The sequence below is a fragment of the Lithobates pipiens genome, unplaced genomic scaffold, assembly GCF_037356315.1.
Source record: "Lithobates pipiens isolate NorthernLeopardFrog02 unplaced genomic scaffold, aLitPip1_a1.2 Scaffold_8, whole genome shotgun sequence".
NCBI lineage: Eukaryota > Metazoa > Chordata > Amphibia > Anura > Ranidae > Lithobates > Lithobates pipiens.
In genome coordinates this window covers 482949443-482971072 of record NW_027507903.1, presented here as the reverse complement: position 1 = coordinate 482971072, position 21630 = coordinate 482949443, and the positions used below count along the sequence as shown (strand labels likewise).

Genomic DNA, 21630 nt, shown 5'->3' with positions numbered 1-21630 from the left:
GCGCCAAAAGAAACATGCATTCCAACATTGCAGACGGCTTTAGAATGACATGTACAAGTTACACTCCGTTCAATGGCAGGTGTCATAAATAAATTACTCACCTCTTTTATTATTTCACTTATTCTCCTCTGTACTTTTCTTCTCCTTCTCACATCACTGCGTGAAGCCCCCCTTACATCAGGGTCCACACAGAGCCCCCCCTTACATCAGGGTCCACATAGAGCTCCCCCCCTTACATCAGGGTCCCCAGAGCCCACCCTTACATCAGAGTCCCCAGAGAGCGCAGCCTTGCATCAGGATCCCCAGAGAGCCCCCCCACTTACATCAGGATCCCCATAGAGCCTCCCCCTTACATCAGAATCCCCAGAGAGCCGTCCCTTACATCAGAGTCCCCAGAGAGGGTCCGCCTTACACCAGGGTCCCCAGAGAGCCACTGCACTTACATCAGGGTCCCCAGCAAGTCCCCACACTTGCATCAGGGTCCCCAGAGAGCCTTTATTTACCTCAGAGTATCCAGAGAGCCCACCCTTACATCGGGGTCCTCAGAGAACCCCCCACTTACATCAGAGTCCCCAGAGAGCCCCCCTTACATCAGAGTCCCACAGAGCCCCCCACTTACATCAGGGTCCCCAGAGAGCCTCCCCCTTAAATCAGGGTCCACACAGAGCACCCCTTACATCAGGGTCCACACAAAGCCCCCCCCTTACATCAGGGTCCCCAGAGACCCCACCCTTACATCGGAGTCCCCAGAGAGCCTCAGCCTTGCATCAGGGTCCCCAGAGAGCCCCCCACTTACATCAGGGTCCCCAGAGAGCCCCCCACTTACATCAGGGTCCCCAAAGAGCCACCCTCCCACTTACAGAGTCCCCAGAGAGCATCAGCCTTGCATTAGGGTCCCCAGAGAGCCCCCTCACTTACAACAGGATTCCCATAGAGCCTCCCCCTTACATCAGGATCCCCAGAGAGCCCTCCCTTACATCAGAGTCCCCAGAGAGGGTCCGCTTTACACCAGGGTCCCCAGAGTGCCCCTCCTTACATCAGGGCCCCCAGAGAACCCACCCTTACATTAGGGTCCCCAGAGAGCCCCTGCACTTACATCAGGGTCCCCAGCGAGTCCCCACACTTGCATCAGGGTCCCTCTCTTTACCTCAGAGTATTCAGAGAGCCCCTCCTTACATCAGAGTCCCAGAGAACGCCCCCCCTTACATCAGAGTCCCCAGAGAGCCCCCACACTTACATCAGGGTCCCACGAGAGCCCCCCCACTTACATCAGGGTCCCCAGAGAGGCCCCCCCACTTACAGAGTCCCCAGAGAGCCTCAGCCTTACATCAGGGTCCCCAGAGAGACCCCCCACTTACATCAGGATCCCCAGAGAGCCCTCCCTTACATCAGAGTCCCAAGAAAGGGCCCGCCTTACACCAGGGTCCCCAGAGTGCCCCTCCTTACATCAGGGCCCCCAGAGAACCCACCCTTACATCAGGGTCTCCAGAGAGCCCCTCCTTACATCAGGGTCCCCAGAGAACCCCGCCCTTACATCAGAGTCCCCAGAGAGTCCTCCTTACATCAGAGTCCCCAGAGAGCCTCAGCCTTGCATCAGAGTCCCCAGAGAGCCCCATACTTACATCAGGGTCCCCAGAAAGCCTCTCTTTACCTCAGAGTCCCCAGAGAGCCCCTCCTTACATCAGGGTCCCCAGAGAGCCCCCCCTTACATTAGAGTCCCCAGAAGACCCCCCCCTTACATCAGAGTCACCAGAGAAACTCAGCCTTGCATCAGGGTCCCCAGAGAGCCCCCACTTACATCAGGATCCCTAGAGAGCCCCCCCCCCATTACATCAGGGTCCCCAGAGAGCCTCTCTTTACCTCAGAGTCCCCAGAGAGCCACTCCTTACATCAGGGTCACCAGAGAGAGGGTGGGCAGTGAGATAATGTAATCTGTCTGCTGCCTGCAGCTCGCCCGCCCGACTCTCCCGTGCTGCCTGCATGCTCTCCGGCTGCAAAGAGGCCGCAGACCACTACTGGTGGTTGGGGACCCCTTAGACTCAGGGTTATGGGCCCCAGATTCAGGACTATAGCCAAAAAAGCCACCCCTAGCGGCGCCATTGGCTGTCACTGAAACCAGCACACTGAGCCATCGGCCCACCGGGATGGGCGATGGCTCAGTTCCGATGGCCAGTACATGCCTGCAATCAAATAGATCAGGCAGTATTACAAAGACAATGAGAAACAGAGAATGATAGCAAAGAAGACACCCTGGTGGAACTGTAAGGTTGTTGAAGGTGTGTTCATATCAAAATGGAGAGAGAGAGGGGACTCAAATATGGAGCCTATTCTTTATTGAGTTTTTGAATTTCATTGGAATTTTAAAGGCCCTAGAATGGGATCAGTATCGCTGTTCTGGTACTGCTCCAGGTCTTTAGAGACCATATCCCTGATTAAAGCAGCTGTAAACACTGCTTGTTTTCAATTTGTTTGTCATTATTTATTCATATCAAATACACAGTTAAAATATTTATGTTCAAGGATAGGGGCAATATTAAAGATTAAAAGGCTCCCCCAGGCCCTCCATACCTTATAAAGTAAAGACAGTTAGACCAAAGATCAGGCATCCTGAATATGGAGCTTGTGTCCCCTGACACTATAGGTTTCAACTAGATCCTCATCTATCCAGTCACTTTTAGAGAAACATTGAGAAACACAGCACATTGGACACATTAAGGCAGGCTTTAAGACAAAGTTTGTCAGGGATAATGACTATTTAGCACATAAAAAATGCAAAAATTCTATGGAAAAGCGCTCAAGCATATCAGACATGGTGTCCAGTAGTTAGTCCAAGGCCAAATGGTGGAAAGCGTCTTAATAGTCAATAGTCACCATCTGAATTCAGGAGGGATTGGCCAGGAGCACAGAAGAGGGACCCGAGAAGAGGAGGATCTAGGCTGCTCTGTGTAAAACCATTACACAGAGCAGGTAAGTATGACGTTTGTTATTTTTAACTAAAAAACAAAAAAAAAACTAGACTTTACAATCACTTTAAAACAAGACTTTACAATCACTTTAAGTCCAAAGAGGTACTTTTCATCTTGCAGACTTCTCTATTTAATTTAAAATTGACATTTTTATTGAGTGCCAGGAATACAGCTGACACTGGACCTTCTGGTCTCAAATCCTGCAGCACAGATTCACATGCAGCTCCTCCCATCCTCCTGCCCAGTCACAGGGCACTTTGAATTATGTGAACCCATTCAGAAAATACAAAGCCTTCTGTGAATGAACAGCAGAGGGGAGGGGCAGGCAGAGTTGCTTGCTGTATATGAGAAGACAATGTCCCTCCTGTCAGAGCACTGTGAGCAGTGGCAAAGCTAGACAGCCCCCTCTCCTGGCCCACAGTGTCAATAGGGCACATGGACGGTGTCAGTCAGCGGAGCAGTGGATGGTGTCAGTTGGGCAGTGACCAGCGTCAATAGGGCAGTGGCCAGCGTCAATAGGTAAGTGGCTGATGGCAGTAAGGCAATGGCTGGTGGCAGTAGGGCAGTGGTTGGACTGTGTCAGTAGCTAGTGACAGTAAGGCAGTAGCTGGTGTCAAAAAAGCAGTGCCCAGCGTCAATAGTGCAGTGGCTGGTGGCAGTAAGGCAATGGCTGGTGGCAGTAGGGCAGTGGTTGGACTGTGTCAGTAGCTAGTGACAGTAAGGCATTAGCTGGTGTCAGTAGGGCAGTGGCTGACTTGTGTCAGTAGGGAAGTGGCTGCACAGTGTCAGTAGGGAAGTGGTTGCACTGTGTCAGTAGGGAAGTGGCTGCACTGTGTGAGTAGGGCAGTAGCTGGACTGTGTCAGTAGGCCAGTGGCTGATGTCAGTAGAGCAGTGGACTGTGTCAGTAGGGCAGTGACTGGTGTCAGTAGGGCAGTGACTGGCATCAGTAACAGAACATAGGTTGCTATGGTGCTTTATAGGCCGGCAAGTATAACAAAGTCTTTAACAACATTGGAGCCATGTCCTTTTATAGACATAGACAAGTGCAGGTTGATGTACACTGGACTGAAACGTGAAAAAATGTTGAGATTTGAGGGAATGGCACTTAATTTTGCTATCCGCCTCCTATCTTGGTTCAGCCTCCAACACCTATCACATCCTCTCTTCTCTTGGGCACCATCCTTGTCCTCTAGTGCTCCTGCTATGTGGTGCCCCCATCCTCCTCACGCCACCAAGACACTTGCCAAGGAAGCAACATAACCAGGCGAACTTCCCTCTTCTTTGTCCACCTGTTGGCTAATTGCGGTGCCACCTCGGAGTTCACAGAGATGTTCTAGGGGCAGGGCTGGTGTTGTGAGGCAAAGTGGGACAGGCTGGGGACATGATTGACAGTCCAGTGCGTGTTCAACAATCTGCACTGGCTGTCAGTAAAAGAACATACTGCAGCTCCAATGCGCCCGATCTAAACATCATGCTGCTACAAGGATCATTGCTATGGCTCTAGCACTGGTGACGCAAAGGAGATCAGGCACCGGGGAAAATTGGAGCTGCAGTACTTTCTTTCACTGACATTCAGTACAGATCATTGAACACGCACTGAACTGTCAGCCATGTGGGAGTAGGAGAGGATTGGATGAGACCAGTGGCACCCCTCTGTGGAGCCTAGGGCACATTTGCCCCCTGCCCCCGCCCCTAGTTTCAGCCCTGACTGAGAGTGTAGTGATTGCTATACTCCCACTCTATTAAACTGTCAATTATAAATAAAAAAGATATGTCTAGAGGTGGCATGCACCTTGTTGGACTTAACTCATAGAACCCCTGCAGATTTTACAAAGTGTCTGAATTCCTGGAGTATACATGATTTCAATGCAAAATGTTGCAATTTAAAATCAGTTTAGAATCACAATTAACTGATTTAAAGACCAAATTTTGCTCATATGCTTGGACCTCACCAAATAAACTGCATCACAATCAGATTGTCCATGTCCTATGCAATCATCAATTTACCAACGCCAGTGCCCCCTGTCAAAACATTTCTGGGCACCGCCTGAGGTTCAAATTAGAACTTAAGCTATGTAACATCAAAAAAGAGAGCACCACATAAAGGTTTGACGTCACCAAAATCCCTACTACATATGCCTTTGAAGTGAAAAATAGGTTAGAACTGTGTTAGGTCTGTGCCGAGAAGATGCCCGATGAGCTGTGCCAGGAAATTCAATTGACCATCATTAACACAGAAGTCAACACATGCCATATATAAAATGCCAGAGAAAAGATGCAAGTGTCTATCCGAATAGCCAAGCCAAAACAAGCAGGGAGTATACAGAAGAATGCAAGGAAATAGAACACAGAAGCATCCAGCAATGCAAGCAGCTAGAAAAGGGACTGCATGTGGGTGCCACACCAGAAATGCATTTGTGCACATCAAAATGATTTCAACACCATTACTGCTCACAAAGGCACAATCAAAGACAAACAAGGGAGAGTACTATCTGACCACAATTTGTCAAGAACAGATGAACTGTACGCCACAAACAACAAGATCCAGTGACTGGAAATGGAGCCAGCTATCCTCAGGGAAGGAGTCGGTTAAGAGATCAGCCAACTGCCAAATAACAAGGCCACAGGCATCAACACCATCCACACAGAGTTCCTGAGGCCTGTCCCACCCAAATATATCACAGCCCTTTACCAGAAAATTTGGGAAACCTACACATGGCCAAAGAACTGGAAACAATCTAAAAAAGAGTGATTGTAAAGCCCTATACACACGATCAGACTTTGTACAAACTTTCACGTGAACTTTTGTACAAAAGGCGTTGGCCGTAAGTTTGTATTGCATACACACGATCTGACTTTTTAGGCAGCAAAGACGAACGTAGTGACGTTTCAACGTACTGATGAAACTTCAAAAGAGGACATTCAATTACTCGAGTGCCACCTTTGGTCAACTTCTGTATTGTTGTCTGATCTTTTGCATTGGTTCTGAGCATGCGTGTTTTTACTTTGTACAAAAGTCCAAAGGTTTTGTGTACACACGATCGGACTTTGCTCCATCAGACTTATGTTGTCAAAATTTGTCCGTTCACAAAGCCAACAATGGAGCGATCGTGTGTATGGGCCTTAAGGACTGCTCCAATTTTCAAACAAACAATTGCCCTCAACTCCCATGCTTGTAGTAAGATTCTCCTTAACCATTTCAGCCCCAGAAGATCTTCCTCCTTAATGACTAGGCCATTTTTTGTGAAATGGCACTGTGTTGTTTTAACTGACAATTGCGTGGCCATGCGACGTTGTACCCAAACAAAATTGACGTTCTTTTTTCTTCACAAATAGAGCTTTCTTTTGGTGGTATTTGATCAGCTCTGATGTTTTTTTTTGTTTGCGCTATGAATAAAAAAATAGCGACAATTTTAAAGAAACCTTTTTTTTTTTTTTACTTTTTGCTATAATAAATATCCAAAAAATGTTTTTTTTTTAAATGTCTTCATTAGTTTAGGCCAATATGTATTAATCTACTTATTTTTAATAAAAAAAAAAAAATTACAATAAGTGTATATTGATTGGTTTGCGCAAAAGTTATAGCAATGTGTACAAAATAGTGGATAGATTTATGGCATTTTTTTTGTAAATCTTTTACTAGTAATGGCGGTGATCTGCGGTTTTTAGCGGGACTGCGACACTGCGGCGGACAGATTGGATACTTTTGAAACTTTTTTGGGACCATTGATATTTATACAGCGATCAGAGCTATAAAAATGCACTGATTACTGTGCAAATGTCACTGGCAGGGAAGGGGTTAACCCCTGGGGGCGATCAAGGGGTTAAATGTGTTCCCTCATGAGTGTTTATAACTGTGAGGGGATAGGACTGACTGGAGGAGGAGACATACCGCTGTTCGTAATTACTACAAACACCAGATCTGTCAGAACAAGGATTTGTGTGTTTAAATACACAAATCCCCATTCTGTCTCTCGTGCTCACGATCGTGGATGGCCAGCAGCTATCGTGCCTGCCGGCCATGCGCATCAGGTCCACCGCCATGTAGTCGGCGGGCGCGGGCCTGCTATGGCTCTCAAAGGAGTCGGCGTTCAGGAACAAACCACTTTGCTGATGTATATGTATGTGAGCTGGTCGGCAAGCGGTTAAGATCATACAACAACATCTGGTATCAACCACTGAAAGAGAAAGATCAGAAGTTCATGCCGCATTCCGTTGAGGCTGTGGCCTCCACATATGCTTCATTAAATACAATTTTTTTGGAAAAAAACATTTATTGCAAGTTTTCAAGGTAAAAGTACAAAACAGTGCCTATTGGGCTTACCAAGGCTCTAAAATATAACCAAAAAAAAAAAAACAAATAAAAAAACACAACAACAATGAAAATTACCTAGTTAAACCAAAGCACCCTGAAACTACCAAAACAGTTGGTACGCTCTAAGGCTCGGTTCACACAGGGGTGACTCAGATCCGACTTCAGGTCGCCCCTAGTCGCCTCAGGTTGGACAACAATCAGGTGACTGGTGTCAAAGCCCGCTTCCTAATTGAAACGCTACCCGGCCGGCCAGGAAAGGGGGTGGGGACGAGCGGGCGGACAAGGTGCTTTGGGGTGGGGGTACGCGGCCTGGTATGGCTCAGGAGGGGGGGGCCACCCGCTCGTTCCCACCCCCTTTCCTGGCTGGCCGGGTAGCGTGCTCGGATAAGGGTCTGGTGTGGATCTGGGGGGGGACCCCCACGCCGTTTTTTTCGGCGTAGGGGGTCCCCCTTGGAATCCATACCAGACCTAAGGGCCTGGTATGCTCTCGGAGGGGGAACCCATGCCAAATTTTTTTCATAAATTTGGCATGGAGTTCCCCCTTCAGAGCTCATTCTCTGATTGGCCACGGCAAAAGTCGCCTGGCCTCGGGCGACTTAAAGTTGTGTTGTAAGTCGCCCCAGGTCGTGTTCAAGTCGTCTCCAAGTTGCCTCACAAAGTCGTCCTGAAGTAGTGTCGCCCCTGTGTGAACCGAGCCTAACTGCCAGTGAAGGCTAAAGTTCACAGGCCTCATTCACACCAGGCGGATCCACTGCCACGGATTCCGCCAGAGTTCACCAGCTCAGCGGGAAATCTCTCCGTTGATCTCCGCTGAGCCAGCGGATGATAGGTCCTTCTCTGCTCACTGAGCGGGAAGGGGCTTGTCGAGCGTCACTGCTTGCTATGGAGAGATCGGGCAGCATGTCTGTTTTCTTCAGCCCCATACACACTATTAGATTTTCTGCAGATTTTTTCTTCAGATTTAACAAAACCATATAATATGAGGTCAAAGCTTAAGAGTTTGAATTTGTATGCAATCAGGCGGGCCCTTGCACTACATGGTTTTAGTAAATCTGAAGACAAAAATCTGCAGAAAATCTTATAGTGTGCATTTGGTCTTAGATTCACTTCATTCATTTTCCAACTGTTGGACTTGAGAGGACATCTCAGAGCGAACCGCTTTAATGGCTGATGTGTACTCCCCTTGGTGGTCTTAAAGGTCTCCCAGACTACAGGACTCGAGGTAGGACCTTAGCTTAATTCCCAATATTGTGGCAATTTGGAAACGACTATCTCCCAGGGGTGGCCCTTTCATTAAGGGCGCATGGGCGCCACCCCCTATCCATGCATCTGGTCTCTTTCAGGACACTGAACCATGGATTCCAATATGGAGGGATCTTTTTTCAAAGCACCTATTAGAGCCGCGTTCTAACAGGCTTCAATATAGGGTGAGCTTGGGTTGCAGTGAGTGAGCTTTGATCCCACCCAGGTGTGTAACAACAGCAAATATTCATTCGCTGTTGTAACACTGATCCTCCTCCCGGCCAATTAGGAAGCGGGCTTTGACACCAATCACCTGATTGGCCTAAAGGACAGTCGATCCTATTGGATGTCTAGGGGGAGGAGGGGAGGAGCTGGAAGCTGCCATGGAGGACAGGAATTGGAGCCGAGCCGCTACCATGGAGGACAGGACTCAGAGCCCAGCCAAGCCATTATGCACTGCCTGCCACCTGCCACAATGGTGTAAGTGCTGGGGGAGGGGGTAGTTGTGTGCCGCTCGGTGTGCGTAGTTGTGTGCCGCTCAGGGGGGATGGGTGGTTGTTTGCCACACTCCTTTAAAAAAAAAAAAACACCAGCTGCCACTGCCATTTCCTTAACCTTAGGGCCCTTCAACCACTGGGGTGCCAAACACCAGCACTTCTGTCCCCTGTTCTCCATCAATACTGGTGTAACCGCAACTGGGGCATGATCGGAGAGGCCCGCAGGCAAATATGAGACCTCCCGCACTGCTGCCAGAGCACAGGTGTTGCCAAAGACCAGGTCAATCCTGGATCCTGATTTATGAGTGGAGGAGTGGAAGGAGTAGGTCCTAGTGGTCTGGTGCTTCCATCTCCAAATGTCGGTATAATTAAAGGCTCGTGCCCATTGAAGTAAATCAGGAGTGTATACTCTGTTGGGATTAGACGAGTCTAGAGATGGATCCAGGGTGGAATTAAAATCCCCAGCTATGTAAAGTCTGGAGAAGTGAAGTGTGACAAATTTTTCATATACAGTATACAAGACCCGCTGGTTAAAAGGAGGTTGAAATACACGTTATCCATATCCATTTTGGGTCAGTCACTAGGTGTAGAACCTTGTATGTAAGGGATTTACTTAGTATAATAGCCACTCCTCTTGCGTAACTAGAATAGGTTGCATGGAATAACTGCTGTGTCCAGGGTCTGCGAAGAGCAAGGATCTTATTGCCCAGGAGATGAGCCTTCTGCGGGAACAATATATGAGGCTTATGGTGGTTCAAATATTTAAACTTTAAAGCTCTCTTGATCTTATCACTTAAGCCCGGACATTCCAAGACACAAGTCTCAGTTCCATTCCAAGTAGCTAGATAACACACATGAGGAGGGCTTCCCCCTATTAAACCACTTAAGGACCGGGAGGATTTGCCCCCTTAATGACCAGGTCATTTTTTTGTGATACAGCACAAAACTGACAATTGCACGGTCGTGAGATGATGTACCCAAACAAAATTGTCGCCCTTCGTCTCCCACAAATAGAGCTTTGTTTTGGTGTTATCTGATCACCTCTGCGTTTTTTATTTTTTGCACTATAAACAAAAAAAGAGCGTCAATTAAAAAAAAAATATATATATATTTTTTACATTTTGCTATGATAAATATCCCAAAAAAATGTAAAAAACTAAATTTCAGGTTAGGCCAATATGTATTCTTCTACATATTTAAAAAAAAATCGCAATAAGCGTATATTGATTGGTTTGCACAAATGTTATAGCGTCTGCAAAATAAGGGCTAGATTTATTGCCTTTTTTTTTTTTTTTACTAGTAATGGCGGTGGTCTCCGATTTTTAGCCGGACTGCGACATTGCGGCGGACAGATCGGACACTTTTGACATTTTTTGGGGACCATTTACATTTATACAGCGATCAGTGCTATAAAAATGCAGATTACTGTGTAAATGTCACTGGCAGGGAAAGGGTTAACACTAGGGGGAGATCAAGGGGTTACCTGTGTTCCCTCATGTGTGTTTTTAACTGTGGGGGGATGGGACTGACTGGAGTAGGAGACAGATTGCTGTTCCTAATCACTAGAAACAGCAGATCTGTCTCTCCTCCTGTCAGAATGGGTATTTGTGTGTTTACATACACAGATCCCCGTTCTGGCTCTCGTGCCCACGATCGCGGGCGGCCGGTGGACATCGCAGCTGCTGGCAACGGGCATCGGGTCCTCCCGTTGAGCGTCTGCTATGACTCTTAAAGGAGCCGACGTAGCAGTATGGCAATTCGGGGGAAAAAGTCATCCTGCCACCATATAATGGCGACGGTTGGTTGGCAACTGGTTAAATACAGAGAGAGGGTGCAGGATATAACAGCCCTGGAAGAGCTACTGAACAACATATCAATTAAAACTATCCAGAAAGCTGGTGGGTATAGAGCGTAGATAGCGAAACACAAAAAAACAACAATAAACCTAAATAAAACTATAAACTCACTGCTGACCACAGGTGGAAAGCACGGCAGCTTACCACACTCTAACCAGCAGTGACCTGAACTCCCTACTGGGGAGACCCCAACAACAGTTCCATTCAGTTTTATACCCTGAATTCAAACTTTAGCTATTTTTGAAGTTACTAAAGTTATGTGGAGAATATCAGTTCAACAACTTCTGTTGATCTCAATGAAGACAAACCGTGAGGGGTAAGTGTGTAGCTAGTTTAGATTTGCACTTGAGGTAACTCCGGTGCTTGCAAAAAAAATTGTAGGATAAAGCAATCTAGGATGTGAAGGATCTGTGCATCACGCAAATTTAAGAGATAAGAAACCTTTATCTCAAGGTGATGAGCCATTCATCAGCATCTGCTAGGGTATCAAAGAAACAAACCATTCTGTCGAGCTGGACCTGGAGGTGGCTGGGGTAAAGCATGCTGTATTTAATACTTTTATCTCTGAGCCATTTTACGGACATCATTGAATGTTTTCCTCTTCCTGTTGCCGTATTTGTGGGATGTTTGTGGGCTTCAGAAAGAATCTTGTCCCTGTCTCGTTAGTTAAGAAAGCAGACTAGAAAAGGCCTGGGAATGTTCCCAGGAATGGCTCTGCCTGTGGGTACCCAATGGGCTCTTTCAACCACACAGTAAGGGGGAACATCTGTAAGGCTCAGCAGGCTTTTAAAGATCTCTACAAATTCTGCCATGCTGTCCCCTTCATCTCGCTCAGGTAGAGCCTGAACTCTAAACATTATTGCGCCTTAGCCGGTTTTCATCGTCATCCAATTTTGCAACGAGGGCCTGTACTGTATGCTGCAACTCAGAAGCGGAAGTGACATGATTGGTGGTAAGATCTTTGGTAGCAGATATTCTGGACTCAGTTTTGGTCATCCTCCCCCTTGCTCTGTCAAAGTCATTCCGTATAAGTTTGCACTCCTCAGCAAGGTGATCTATGTGCACCAGCAGCAAGGTCCTGCTTTGCTCATTCGCAGCAAGGATTGTGGCTGTACTATCTTGAGGCAGCGGGGCTGAGTATGCCACTAGTGGAATCTCCCTGGGTTCCATTTCTAGTTCGGCCAGCAAGGCCTGGAGCCTCCTGACCAAGATGGTGTCTGGCTGCAGAGAAGGGGGTGGTGGCAACCTGAGCGGTGTGGTGGTCTTAGCAAATTTGGAATTCTTTTTCTGAACATCTGTGATGGCGGCGGTCACTAGGCCTCAGGAGAGTGTAGCTGGGTCAGATAGTCAACGTGGGCCTAGCAGCCCTGCACTCTGTGGCAGTGGGGCAAGGAGAGTGAGAAGGTGGGTGAGGATAGTAGGTCTACACTCAGGGGCCAAGGCTGGGTGAGGCTCAGAGCACTCCACTGATAGCCGGAGCAAAGAGTGCGTGCAGCCTATGGCGACCTAAATAACAACGCAGATGGGCAGAGTCGCCACTTAATCCTGGCCCAGATCAATGCAAGGGATGGAGAGGGACAGGCTGGCAGAGTATCGATGCTCACCAGACAGGTAGGTGCATGGATGGCACAGGATTAGCATCAGAATTTCCAGAGTTTCACTCCAACACGTCCACCCCTACTCAGATCAGGACACGCCCTCTGACTACAATCTTCAAACTTTGTCAATCATGAAAAGTTGTGGAGAGCTCTACAAGAGCTGGAGGGTGCCAACACATCTACTCAAGTTGGTATACAACAAAACCAAAAAGCCACTGCCCGAAACACCATATGGGGACACTGATTGGTTCAAGATAGAGAGGGGAGTATAGCAAGTTTCCTTCTTCCCGCATCCTTGTTCATTCTTGTGAAGATTTGAGGAAAGGACATCAATAATCTTTGATTCGCAGATGACATGACCCTGCACTTTAGAAACTGAAGATGGCCTGGAACACCTGGTCAAAAGGATCAAAGATCCGAGATCTTGAGATGTTTGGCCTCTCCCTGCACATCGAGAAGGCCAAGGTCATGATCACTGCAATGAAAGGATATGTCAAATTAGCAATTGACAATGAGGAAATCGATTGCGTGCAGGATTCCATTTTATTGGAGTGGCAGATTGATTAAAGTGGTGAATGTAGTCCACAAATAATGCACCGAACCACACTTTGACCGAATCGCAATGATGCATGAATGGAGTATGGAAAAGCAAGGATGTTAGCCTGAGAACCAAATGCAGATTAGCCCACACTATTGTGTTTCCCATATCTACCTTCAGTTGTAAAAGTTGGACCATGAAAAATTAAGGACTTTGAACTGTGCTGCTGGAGGAGGCTCTTGCATATTCCATGGCCAGCAAAGATAACAAGCAATTGAATAACGCAGCGCATAAAACCAAGTCATTGGATGTCCAGGCAGCCAAAGAACCCAATGATTAAACATCATAAGATCTGACACCAGCCAGAATAGGAAACAACTAAAGGAAGTAGTTCAAGAATGAAAAATGTGAAGAGAGTTGGACCACAAAATCATCAAGAGTCAGGCATGACTGAACAGATGATATAATCATTATTGATCACCATCATCCAGGTAAGTGTCTAGCTTTAGAGTTGATTTACTATAAGGACTTAAAGCATTAGCTTTGCAGTACAATTAGGGTTAAAAGAGATGAATGGTCAAAGTTTTTTTGGCCATACTTCTCTTGTGGTTCACAGGACTACACTAACTTGGGCTTATCTGTGACCCAGAATCAGCCGGCAGGGGGCTTGAGTCTGCTGTTGGCTGACATCACAGAGTTGCTTTAGGTTCTGGCAGGATGCCGACAATAATTCTGATAGTCATTAGTTCATAGAGAACTTAACGACCAGCAGTCATGTGATTGCTCAATTCTTAAGCTAAGGGGGACAGTTGCAGTATTGCACCCATACGGATACGGCAGCATGGATGTGAGTACGCGTGTTTGTTTGTTTCTACTCCCAATCTTCTCCGTTTTGGGTTTATAGGGTTTAGCTTTTCTTTTTCTTTTTTTTTTTTATCAGATTTTATTTATTGAAAGTAGTAGATTTTCCATTTTTACAGAGAAAAGAAAGAAAAAAAAACGGAACACATAAGGTGCTGTGCACAGCACCAGAGACGAAAGCATTAACATGGCTCTACACCACAGTCTATATCCTGATTTCCACAAATAAAAAGAAAAGAATAGCAGACATTGCAAATCTAAAATTGGAGATTAGGGTGAACAGAAGCAGGACACTTCTAATATATCTCCAAATCTTAACTAGTCATTTGTGAGTGTTACTATAACATAATGAAAGACATTCAGCTTAGCCCAGACAGCATGTCAGAATGAGGAAGTGTTTCGTTTTAGGGGTTATTTTACGGGGTTGAGTTTATAGAATTAGCTGTTAGATTAAACCCCAACTGGATGATATTAGTTGTCTTGCCTCTGCCAGGAAAGCTTGTATCAGAGTGACAATGCAGGATCACAACTGGGAGACATTTTGTCACCATACACCATAGGAATTGTCTGAACAAGAACTTCCATGTCAGAATCACCAAGTGTTAGTTTTAATAAAAGCCGCAGAATTAGATAGACTGAAAAGACATTTGGAAATTACATGTTATGTTGGAAAAAAACATTTCCATTGCATACAACTAAAAGACAAATAATAAAAAAAAATATTAAAACCCCCAGCACTGTAAATCTCAAGGAAGGGAAGAATTCCTTATAAAAGTTTAACCAGTTTCTCCATCAAGGAAAAATCCTTTTGTGAATCCCCAAAGGAAACTGGTCACTTAGTAGATCAAGAATGTAAAGTTACTTCTTAAACTCTTGTTGCCTATGTAATCCATGGACAGTGAAGGTTTCCAAGCTGAGAGCACACTCACTGTGTGCCCCCAGCTTTTGGTTTATAGTCATGATTGGGAGCCAGCAGGAGAGGCTCTCCCCTTTTATTGTATTCTAGGATACTTATTCTGTGATATCTTGTACGTACTACTGCTATTGGCCTTGGTTATGTACCCTTGGCCATGCTTAACGTGCATATTTTCAATAAAACAAGTTAAAAAAAAAAAAAAAAGTTTAAAGAGTTGGGTAAGTGTCAAGGGCCGGAGGAGGTGAATTTTGGTCTTAGGATTGAAGTATAAGTCAAAAGAGAAGTTTGCTGAGTTTTAACTTTAACCCCCCTGATGGTATTCCCGAGTCTGGCTCGGGGTGGAATTTTCATACCAAAAGCGGTATCCCCGAGCCAGACTCGGGACTGCATCGCTGGATCCAGGAGGAGGTTTACTTACCTTCTCCCTCGGATCCAGCATTGTCTCCCCGCTGTACGAGCGAGCCGTGTCTCGCTCGATGCATCACATCGCCGATCTCCGTGCCCTGCGAGCGTTGCGACGCACGGGGACGGAGATCGGCGCCAAATTCAAAAAGTGAAACAGACAGTATACATACAGTATAATGTAATCTTACAGATTACATTGCTGTATGTAAATATTTCACCTCCCCGTTGTCCCTAGTGGTCTGCCCAGTGTCCTGCATGCAGTTTTATGTAATAAAAACTGTTCTTTATGCCTGGAAACTGGAGATTGTCCATAGCAACCAAACTGTCATTTTACATCAAAAGTGGTTTTAGAACAGCTAGAAAACAGCGATAATAAATTAGAATCACTCGCAGAATTGAGGGATAGCGATTTGTGGGGAGATCCGTCATCAAATACTGAAAAGTAATGACAGTGACAATTCTGCAACTGAGCAACTTTCAGTGTTTTTGATTTGATTACATTATTGAATAATTTTTATTATTGTTATATTATTATTTGGTACAATTATTTATAATTATTTATTATATTATAATTTATGATTTCATTTTTCAAACTTTATTATACCCGGGATGTCTGCTAGACTCCGGTTTGGACAGATTTAAGTGAGTTATTCCTAAGAATTGCAGGACTACAATATAAAACGCCAAATTTTCATGCAAAATAATGGTACCGCTTTTAGCACCTAAAATCCGAAATAATCGTAACGCCAGGGAGGTTAAGGCTCCATGCATACTGGACATTAAAATAACGTTATAAAAACAGCAGCAGCTTTGCAGTTCAACGTTTTTGCAATAGTGTTTTTTTGTGTTTTCCCGTGTTATCGTTTTCTTTAGCATTTTTTTTTCAATGGATCAAAAATTTTAAAAACCGCTGGTGAGCCACGTTTTTGAGCGTTTATCGACGTGAATCAATGTTTATGAGCGTTTGTTGTTTTTTTGTGGTTAGAAAAACAACTCCTGAATGTGATTTTAATGGCGTTCAGAAAACAGCCCATAAACTCCACTGCTGATAAACATCCAAAAACGTCCATGTTTTTTTAATGGACACATAGGATAACATAGAGGGGAGTATATGGGTTGTTAAAAAAAAAAAAAAACGCCCAAACTCCCAAAAACGTCAGTTTATGAGCTTCAGTGTGCATGGAGCCCGAGTCCTGTGCTATAAACTTTCTACAGCAAGTTCCCAGCACAAAACCTACACCGCATGTGTAACTAGGGATAATCCTTACCATCCACGGTTTCTACAATCAAACGAGATGACACCGTTCTCATCTGGCATCCATTTTATACCTAAGGGAAGAATTTAAAAAAAATCACCAGATCAACATAAAATGATGAAAAAAAATCGGTATTTTTGAGGATGTTTGAAGGCATCCAACATGAATCCAAAGTGAGCAGAAATGTAAAAATGAATTACCCCATACTTAGTACACCAAAACTGTATAAGCAACTCCCCTGAAAGGACATTTACCTGGATAGAGCCGGAAAAACCCTGTGGAGCTGCCAAAATACTGCCAGGTTAACGTAGGATCCCTCTGGAAGTTTTCCACGAAGACAGGATTCAGGGCTTCGGACATGTACACGCCATTGAGAATGTCTACATCTGCAAAAATGTATTCATTCAGAAATGACAAGAAAAGTGTAAATCAAAATATGCATGTTAAACTGGAAGTAAACCTCTATCGACTGCTTGTACCTATAGGTAAGCCTATAATAAGACTTACCTATAGATACTGTAAATATCTCCTAAACGTGCAACATTTAGGAGATATTTACTGTATATGCGGCCAATGACGTCATGGTGCATGCGCTCTGAAGGAACGGCCACCCAGAGCCATGTGCCATGACCGGCAGCTCCTGCGCACATCCGCAGGAGTGACGTCACCTGGCGTCAGTCAGTCATACAGCCATAGTCCGCAGACCCTGAAAGGAAGAGGGGTAAAGATGGATGTGGCCTCCAGCAGTGACAACAAGGGCTTCGTTTTAAGGTAGGTTTCACATAATGTGCTTTGCAGTTCTCTTTCTCTCATTGAAACTTTGGACTGAGAACTCTGATAAGTCACATTGCTGTGAGGGCTGGTCTGTAAACAACTTTCAACCAGTCTCAGTAAACAGAATTACAAATCTCTTGGTAAATGAGGAAGTTTACAATTAAGTATATTAATTAGCCATTTACTGGTTTGGTCAGAATTTAACTTCCTCTGATTTCTGGATGATTAATTGTAAAGTAATTAGATACAGCCAAATGCAAGCCAGTTCTGTCATCTATACCATGAAAAAGAGAAGCTACTTCAATCCCTATCATCAATTATATTGCTTGGATATGGCAAACATTTAGTAAACATTTTATATTCTTCCCCCCAGAAGAAGGAGCCATTGAAAAAGTAGTTCATTTCTATCCATCGGCTTCTACGATCCCTGCAGCAGGGCCCTGAAACTCACCTTTGTTGTACACATTAGTAGGAAGCTGAATGTTGCTGAGCGTTGTGTTCACCATCAGATTATTAAAGTGCTCATTAGTCTCCAAAATAAATTCGTTGCCCAGCTCCAAATAATTATCATTGTCATCCTTTTCATTAATTCGCACTGAATTGTAGTATTCAAACTGCAGAGAAGTTACAGGCACAGTAAACACAGACACATAGGTTATATAATGACTAAAGTGACCCTGTTACATCTGTAGATATTAGGCTCATGTAGCATAGAACAAGGTGAATAAACTCATAGTAACCAATTGATATCTATCTTTCACTCATCAACCTATTACATAGGCTGTCCATAATTATTAAAATGTTGAAATGATTGTTCTGCACCACTACAACTATCTATCATTCTACTTGTCCTCTCTCCCTCCCCGTCTCGCTGTTATGGATTGTACAGCTGTCCAGAGTTATTGGCAGGATTTAAAGATAAACTCTGAGGTAAGCAAATATAGTCTAAATGGAAGAGACATGTATTATTTCTTGCATCTTGGTGTGTTTTGTGCATTTCTTCCAGATCTGTGCAGTAATCCAGTGTAAAACTTTACCTCTGTGTAGAAGCTTCCTGTAATAAAGACTGGTCACTGCTTCTTTCTCTCCTTACAGGGTGACTGGTCTTGTCTCCACCCCCTAATGTAGTTCTCTGCAGGCAGTCTGTAGTGGGTGGAGCCTGCTGGGTCCCTCCCACAGCTCTGCCCTCTGCACAGGCTATGTACAACACAGCGATTAGATCACTGCTACTTTTACAATGTAATAAGTTATAACTGTGTTTACAAAGGAATTTGTACACAAGTGGACTTCTATTACTGATGACTTTATAAGGAACATATTTGAAGTTTTTATGCCTAGAGTTCAGCTTTAAAATGGGTGGTTAATAAAAGTGTATGTAAATATAAAACTTTTTTGATTCATTTTGGAAAGGTTAAAACTGAGTGGTACGTTGTGTGTCGTGCGTCCTGCGTCCTAGCTTCTCCCATGCATTTCATCATAAATTACGTCATCAGGGATCATAGACGCATGACCTGATCCAAAATGACCAAATCCAGAGAAAACTTAAAACACTGTTTATGCCGCTCACAGAACATCTGCTGGTACTTCTCAAACTGACTCTTTGAAAGTTCTGTGTCCTTTTTAAACCCATTTACATAGTGGCAGGGACTCACTGTTACAGAAGATATGTTTTTTTGTTCAATATTTAAACACCAGTTTTTTATTTTGCTTTCTGTGTACCTTTCAGGGGATTTAGACAGTTCAGCAGAACAGGTGTTCCCATTATGCAATGAATATAAGTGCTCCTCGGAAGAAAGCCTCCACCAGCCCCTTAAAGTGGTTGTTAAAGCGGGGTTCCACCCTAAAGTGGAACTTCCACTGATCGTAACCCTCCCCCCCCTCCGGTGTCACAATTGGTACCTTTCAGGGGACAGGGGAGTGGAGATACCTGTCAAAGACAGGTATTTACACCCACTTCCGGGCATAGACTTCCACGCGAGTCTATGCCTCTTCCTGTCCCTGCGCGCTGTCTGCTGGGACACACACGGGTCCCAGAGACAGCGCGACACTTCCTATTGCGCTGCGCGACTCACGCATGCGCAGTAGGGAACCAGGAAGTGAAGCCGCAGCGCTTCACTTCCTGATTCCCTCACCTAGAATGGTGACGGCAGCAGCCGAGAGCCGAGCGATCGATCGACCTCGGCTGCCGGCATCGCTGGACCCCGGGACAGGTGAGTGTCCATTTATTAAAAGTCAGCAGCTACAGTATTTGTAGCTGCTGGCTTTTAATATTTTCTTCCACAGTGCAATCCCGCTTTAAGCCACTTTCACATCTTCATACCATCCCCTCTGTGTTCTAATCCTGGGTGCCTCTGTGTGAGTGATTTATCAAAGAACAACCTGCTATACCTCATTTCACACCTCTTCTTAGTGATCACATGATGGCTTTCTCCTCTCCTCATCTGACAGATACAGTGGGTGGGGCCGAGATTCCCCCGCTGAGGTCACTCGGGAGAGGACGAGGAGAGGAGAGAGAGAGCCAGCCGATCATGTGATCGCTGAGAAGAGCTGTGAAATGAGGTATAGCAGGCTTTTTTTTTATAAATCACTCACACAGGGTCACACAGGATTAGAGCACAGAGGGGATGTTATGAAGATGTGAAAGTTATTTGAGAAGCAAGAATTGTGTGGGGGCGGGCACTGTCACAAGCTGGCAGGCAGGGAGGGAGGCAAGGGAGAGAGAGCACAGAGGAGACAGAGGGCGGCAGATGACTGAGGCACATAAAGTGATCACGGTGTCAGGGCTCAGCAGCCATGACGAACCATGGTCAGTTTACAGAGGGGAGGGCATAGCCAGGCAGGATCAGCCAGGTATTAGAGGTGATACAGGGAGCCAAATGACACAACACAAGCAGTGTGATGTATAGAATGCTTTAAAGGAACAGGATCTTTTTTTTGGGCTAACAAACACTTTAAGGGTAAACATTAAGGTGTAAGTCCAACCTAACACTAAAATTCCTGTATCTACAGATATCTACGATCTTAGACTAACCTATCTAGCTCTGTTAAGAAGAAATCAGTATACCTTTTTTGAAGCTGATCCGGTCTGGTCTTCAGTGGTGAAATCTCTGCAGAGAACACAGCCAACAGTGGCCTTGAAGTGAATGGGGAGTGACATCACCCATAGATTTACTATGGGGCTTCCGTTGTCGGCTATGTCCTCTGCACAAGCCTCCACAGCAAAGCAGCAGCTGACAGCTCACCGTGGGATTAAAGCAGGGCTTGACAAACCCCAGGCGCCAGGTCACCATGGCGACCAGAAATCGCAACCTGGCGCCTAAGCTGCCATCAGCCCACTCACAATTGATGCCCCAGACATGCAGAGCATAACACTGACTGCCATCCTCCTCCCTCCTCCACACTCAGCGGCTCTGGCAAGCATCAAGCGTCGCGCTAAGTGTTTGAAACTGACAAGCAACTGAGAGAGGAGAGAGGAGGATCTGTCAGATTTGAGCTTGATGTCGGGGGTGGGCGGGACCCGGCTGGGTTGGGCAGGACCCGGCCGGGGTGGGCGGGACCCAACAGCTATCAAACACCAGCCAATGGGGTCTGGGCGGGTCACTATGTGTATGTGGCCCCGCCCCTTTTCTTTTTTCATTGGCTGGTGTCTGATAGCTGCTGAGTCCCGCCCACCCCCGACATCAAGCTCAAATCTGACAGATCCAGTTCTCTGTTACTTGTCAGTTTCACACCTCGGCTGGGTCCCGCCCACCCCTGACATTAAGCTCAATTCTGACAGCTCCTCTGTTGCTTTTCAGTAACAGTGTGCTCCGTGTGAAACCTACCAGTACCACCTGCCAGTGCCACCGCCAACCAGTGCCACCTGCCAGTGCCACCGACAATCAGTTCCACCTGCCAGTGCCAACCAGTGCCACTGCCAATCAGTGCCACCTGCCAGTCCCGAGTGTCACCACCAATCAGTGCCACCTGCCGCCACCTGCCACCACCAACCAGTGCCACCTGCCAGTGCCACCACCTACCAGTGCCACCTGCCACCACCAATCAGTGCCACCTGCCAGTGCCAACCAGTGCCACCGCCAATCAATGCCACCTGCAACCACCAACCAGTGCCACCGCCAATCAGTGCCACCTGCCAGTAACAATCAGTGCCACCGCCAATCAGTGCCACCTGCCACTACCAATCAGTGCCACCTGCCACCACCAATCAGTGCCAACCTGCCACCTCCAACCAGTACCATTTCCCAGTGCCACCTGCCAGTGCCACTGTCAATCAGTGCCACCTGCCAGTGCCATGCAGTGCCACTGCCAATCAGTGGCACCTGCCAGTGCCGAGTGTCACCGCCAATCAGTGCCACCTGCCACTGCCAATCAGTGCCACCGCCAATCAGTGCCACCTGCCAGTGAC

General features: G+C 46.1%; 1 protein-coding gene across 5 annotated transcripts in view; it reads right to left on the bottom strand.

Moving 5' to 3' along the window:
• Positions 1-21630, bottom strand: part of CACNA2D4 (calcium voltage-gated channel auxiliary subunit alpha2delta 4) — a 398531-nt gene that overhangs the window by 323023 nt on the left and 53878 nt on the right. For all 5 annotated transcript variants that reach the window (XM_077468886.1, XM_077468888.1, XM_077468889.1 and 2 more), the window contains exons 5-7: positions 17677-17839; positions 16706-16837; positions 16464-16524 (exon numbers count right to left, since the gene is read on the bottom strand). In XM_077468886.1, coding sequence (XP_077325012.1) covers positions 16464-16524; positions 16706-16837; positions 17677-17839 — 356 coding nt within the window. The remainder of the gene's footprint in view (positions 1-16463; positions 16525-16705; positions 16838-17676; positions 17840-21630) is intronic.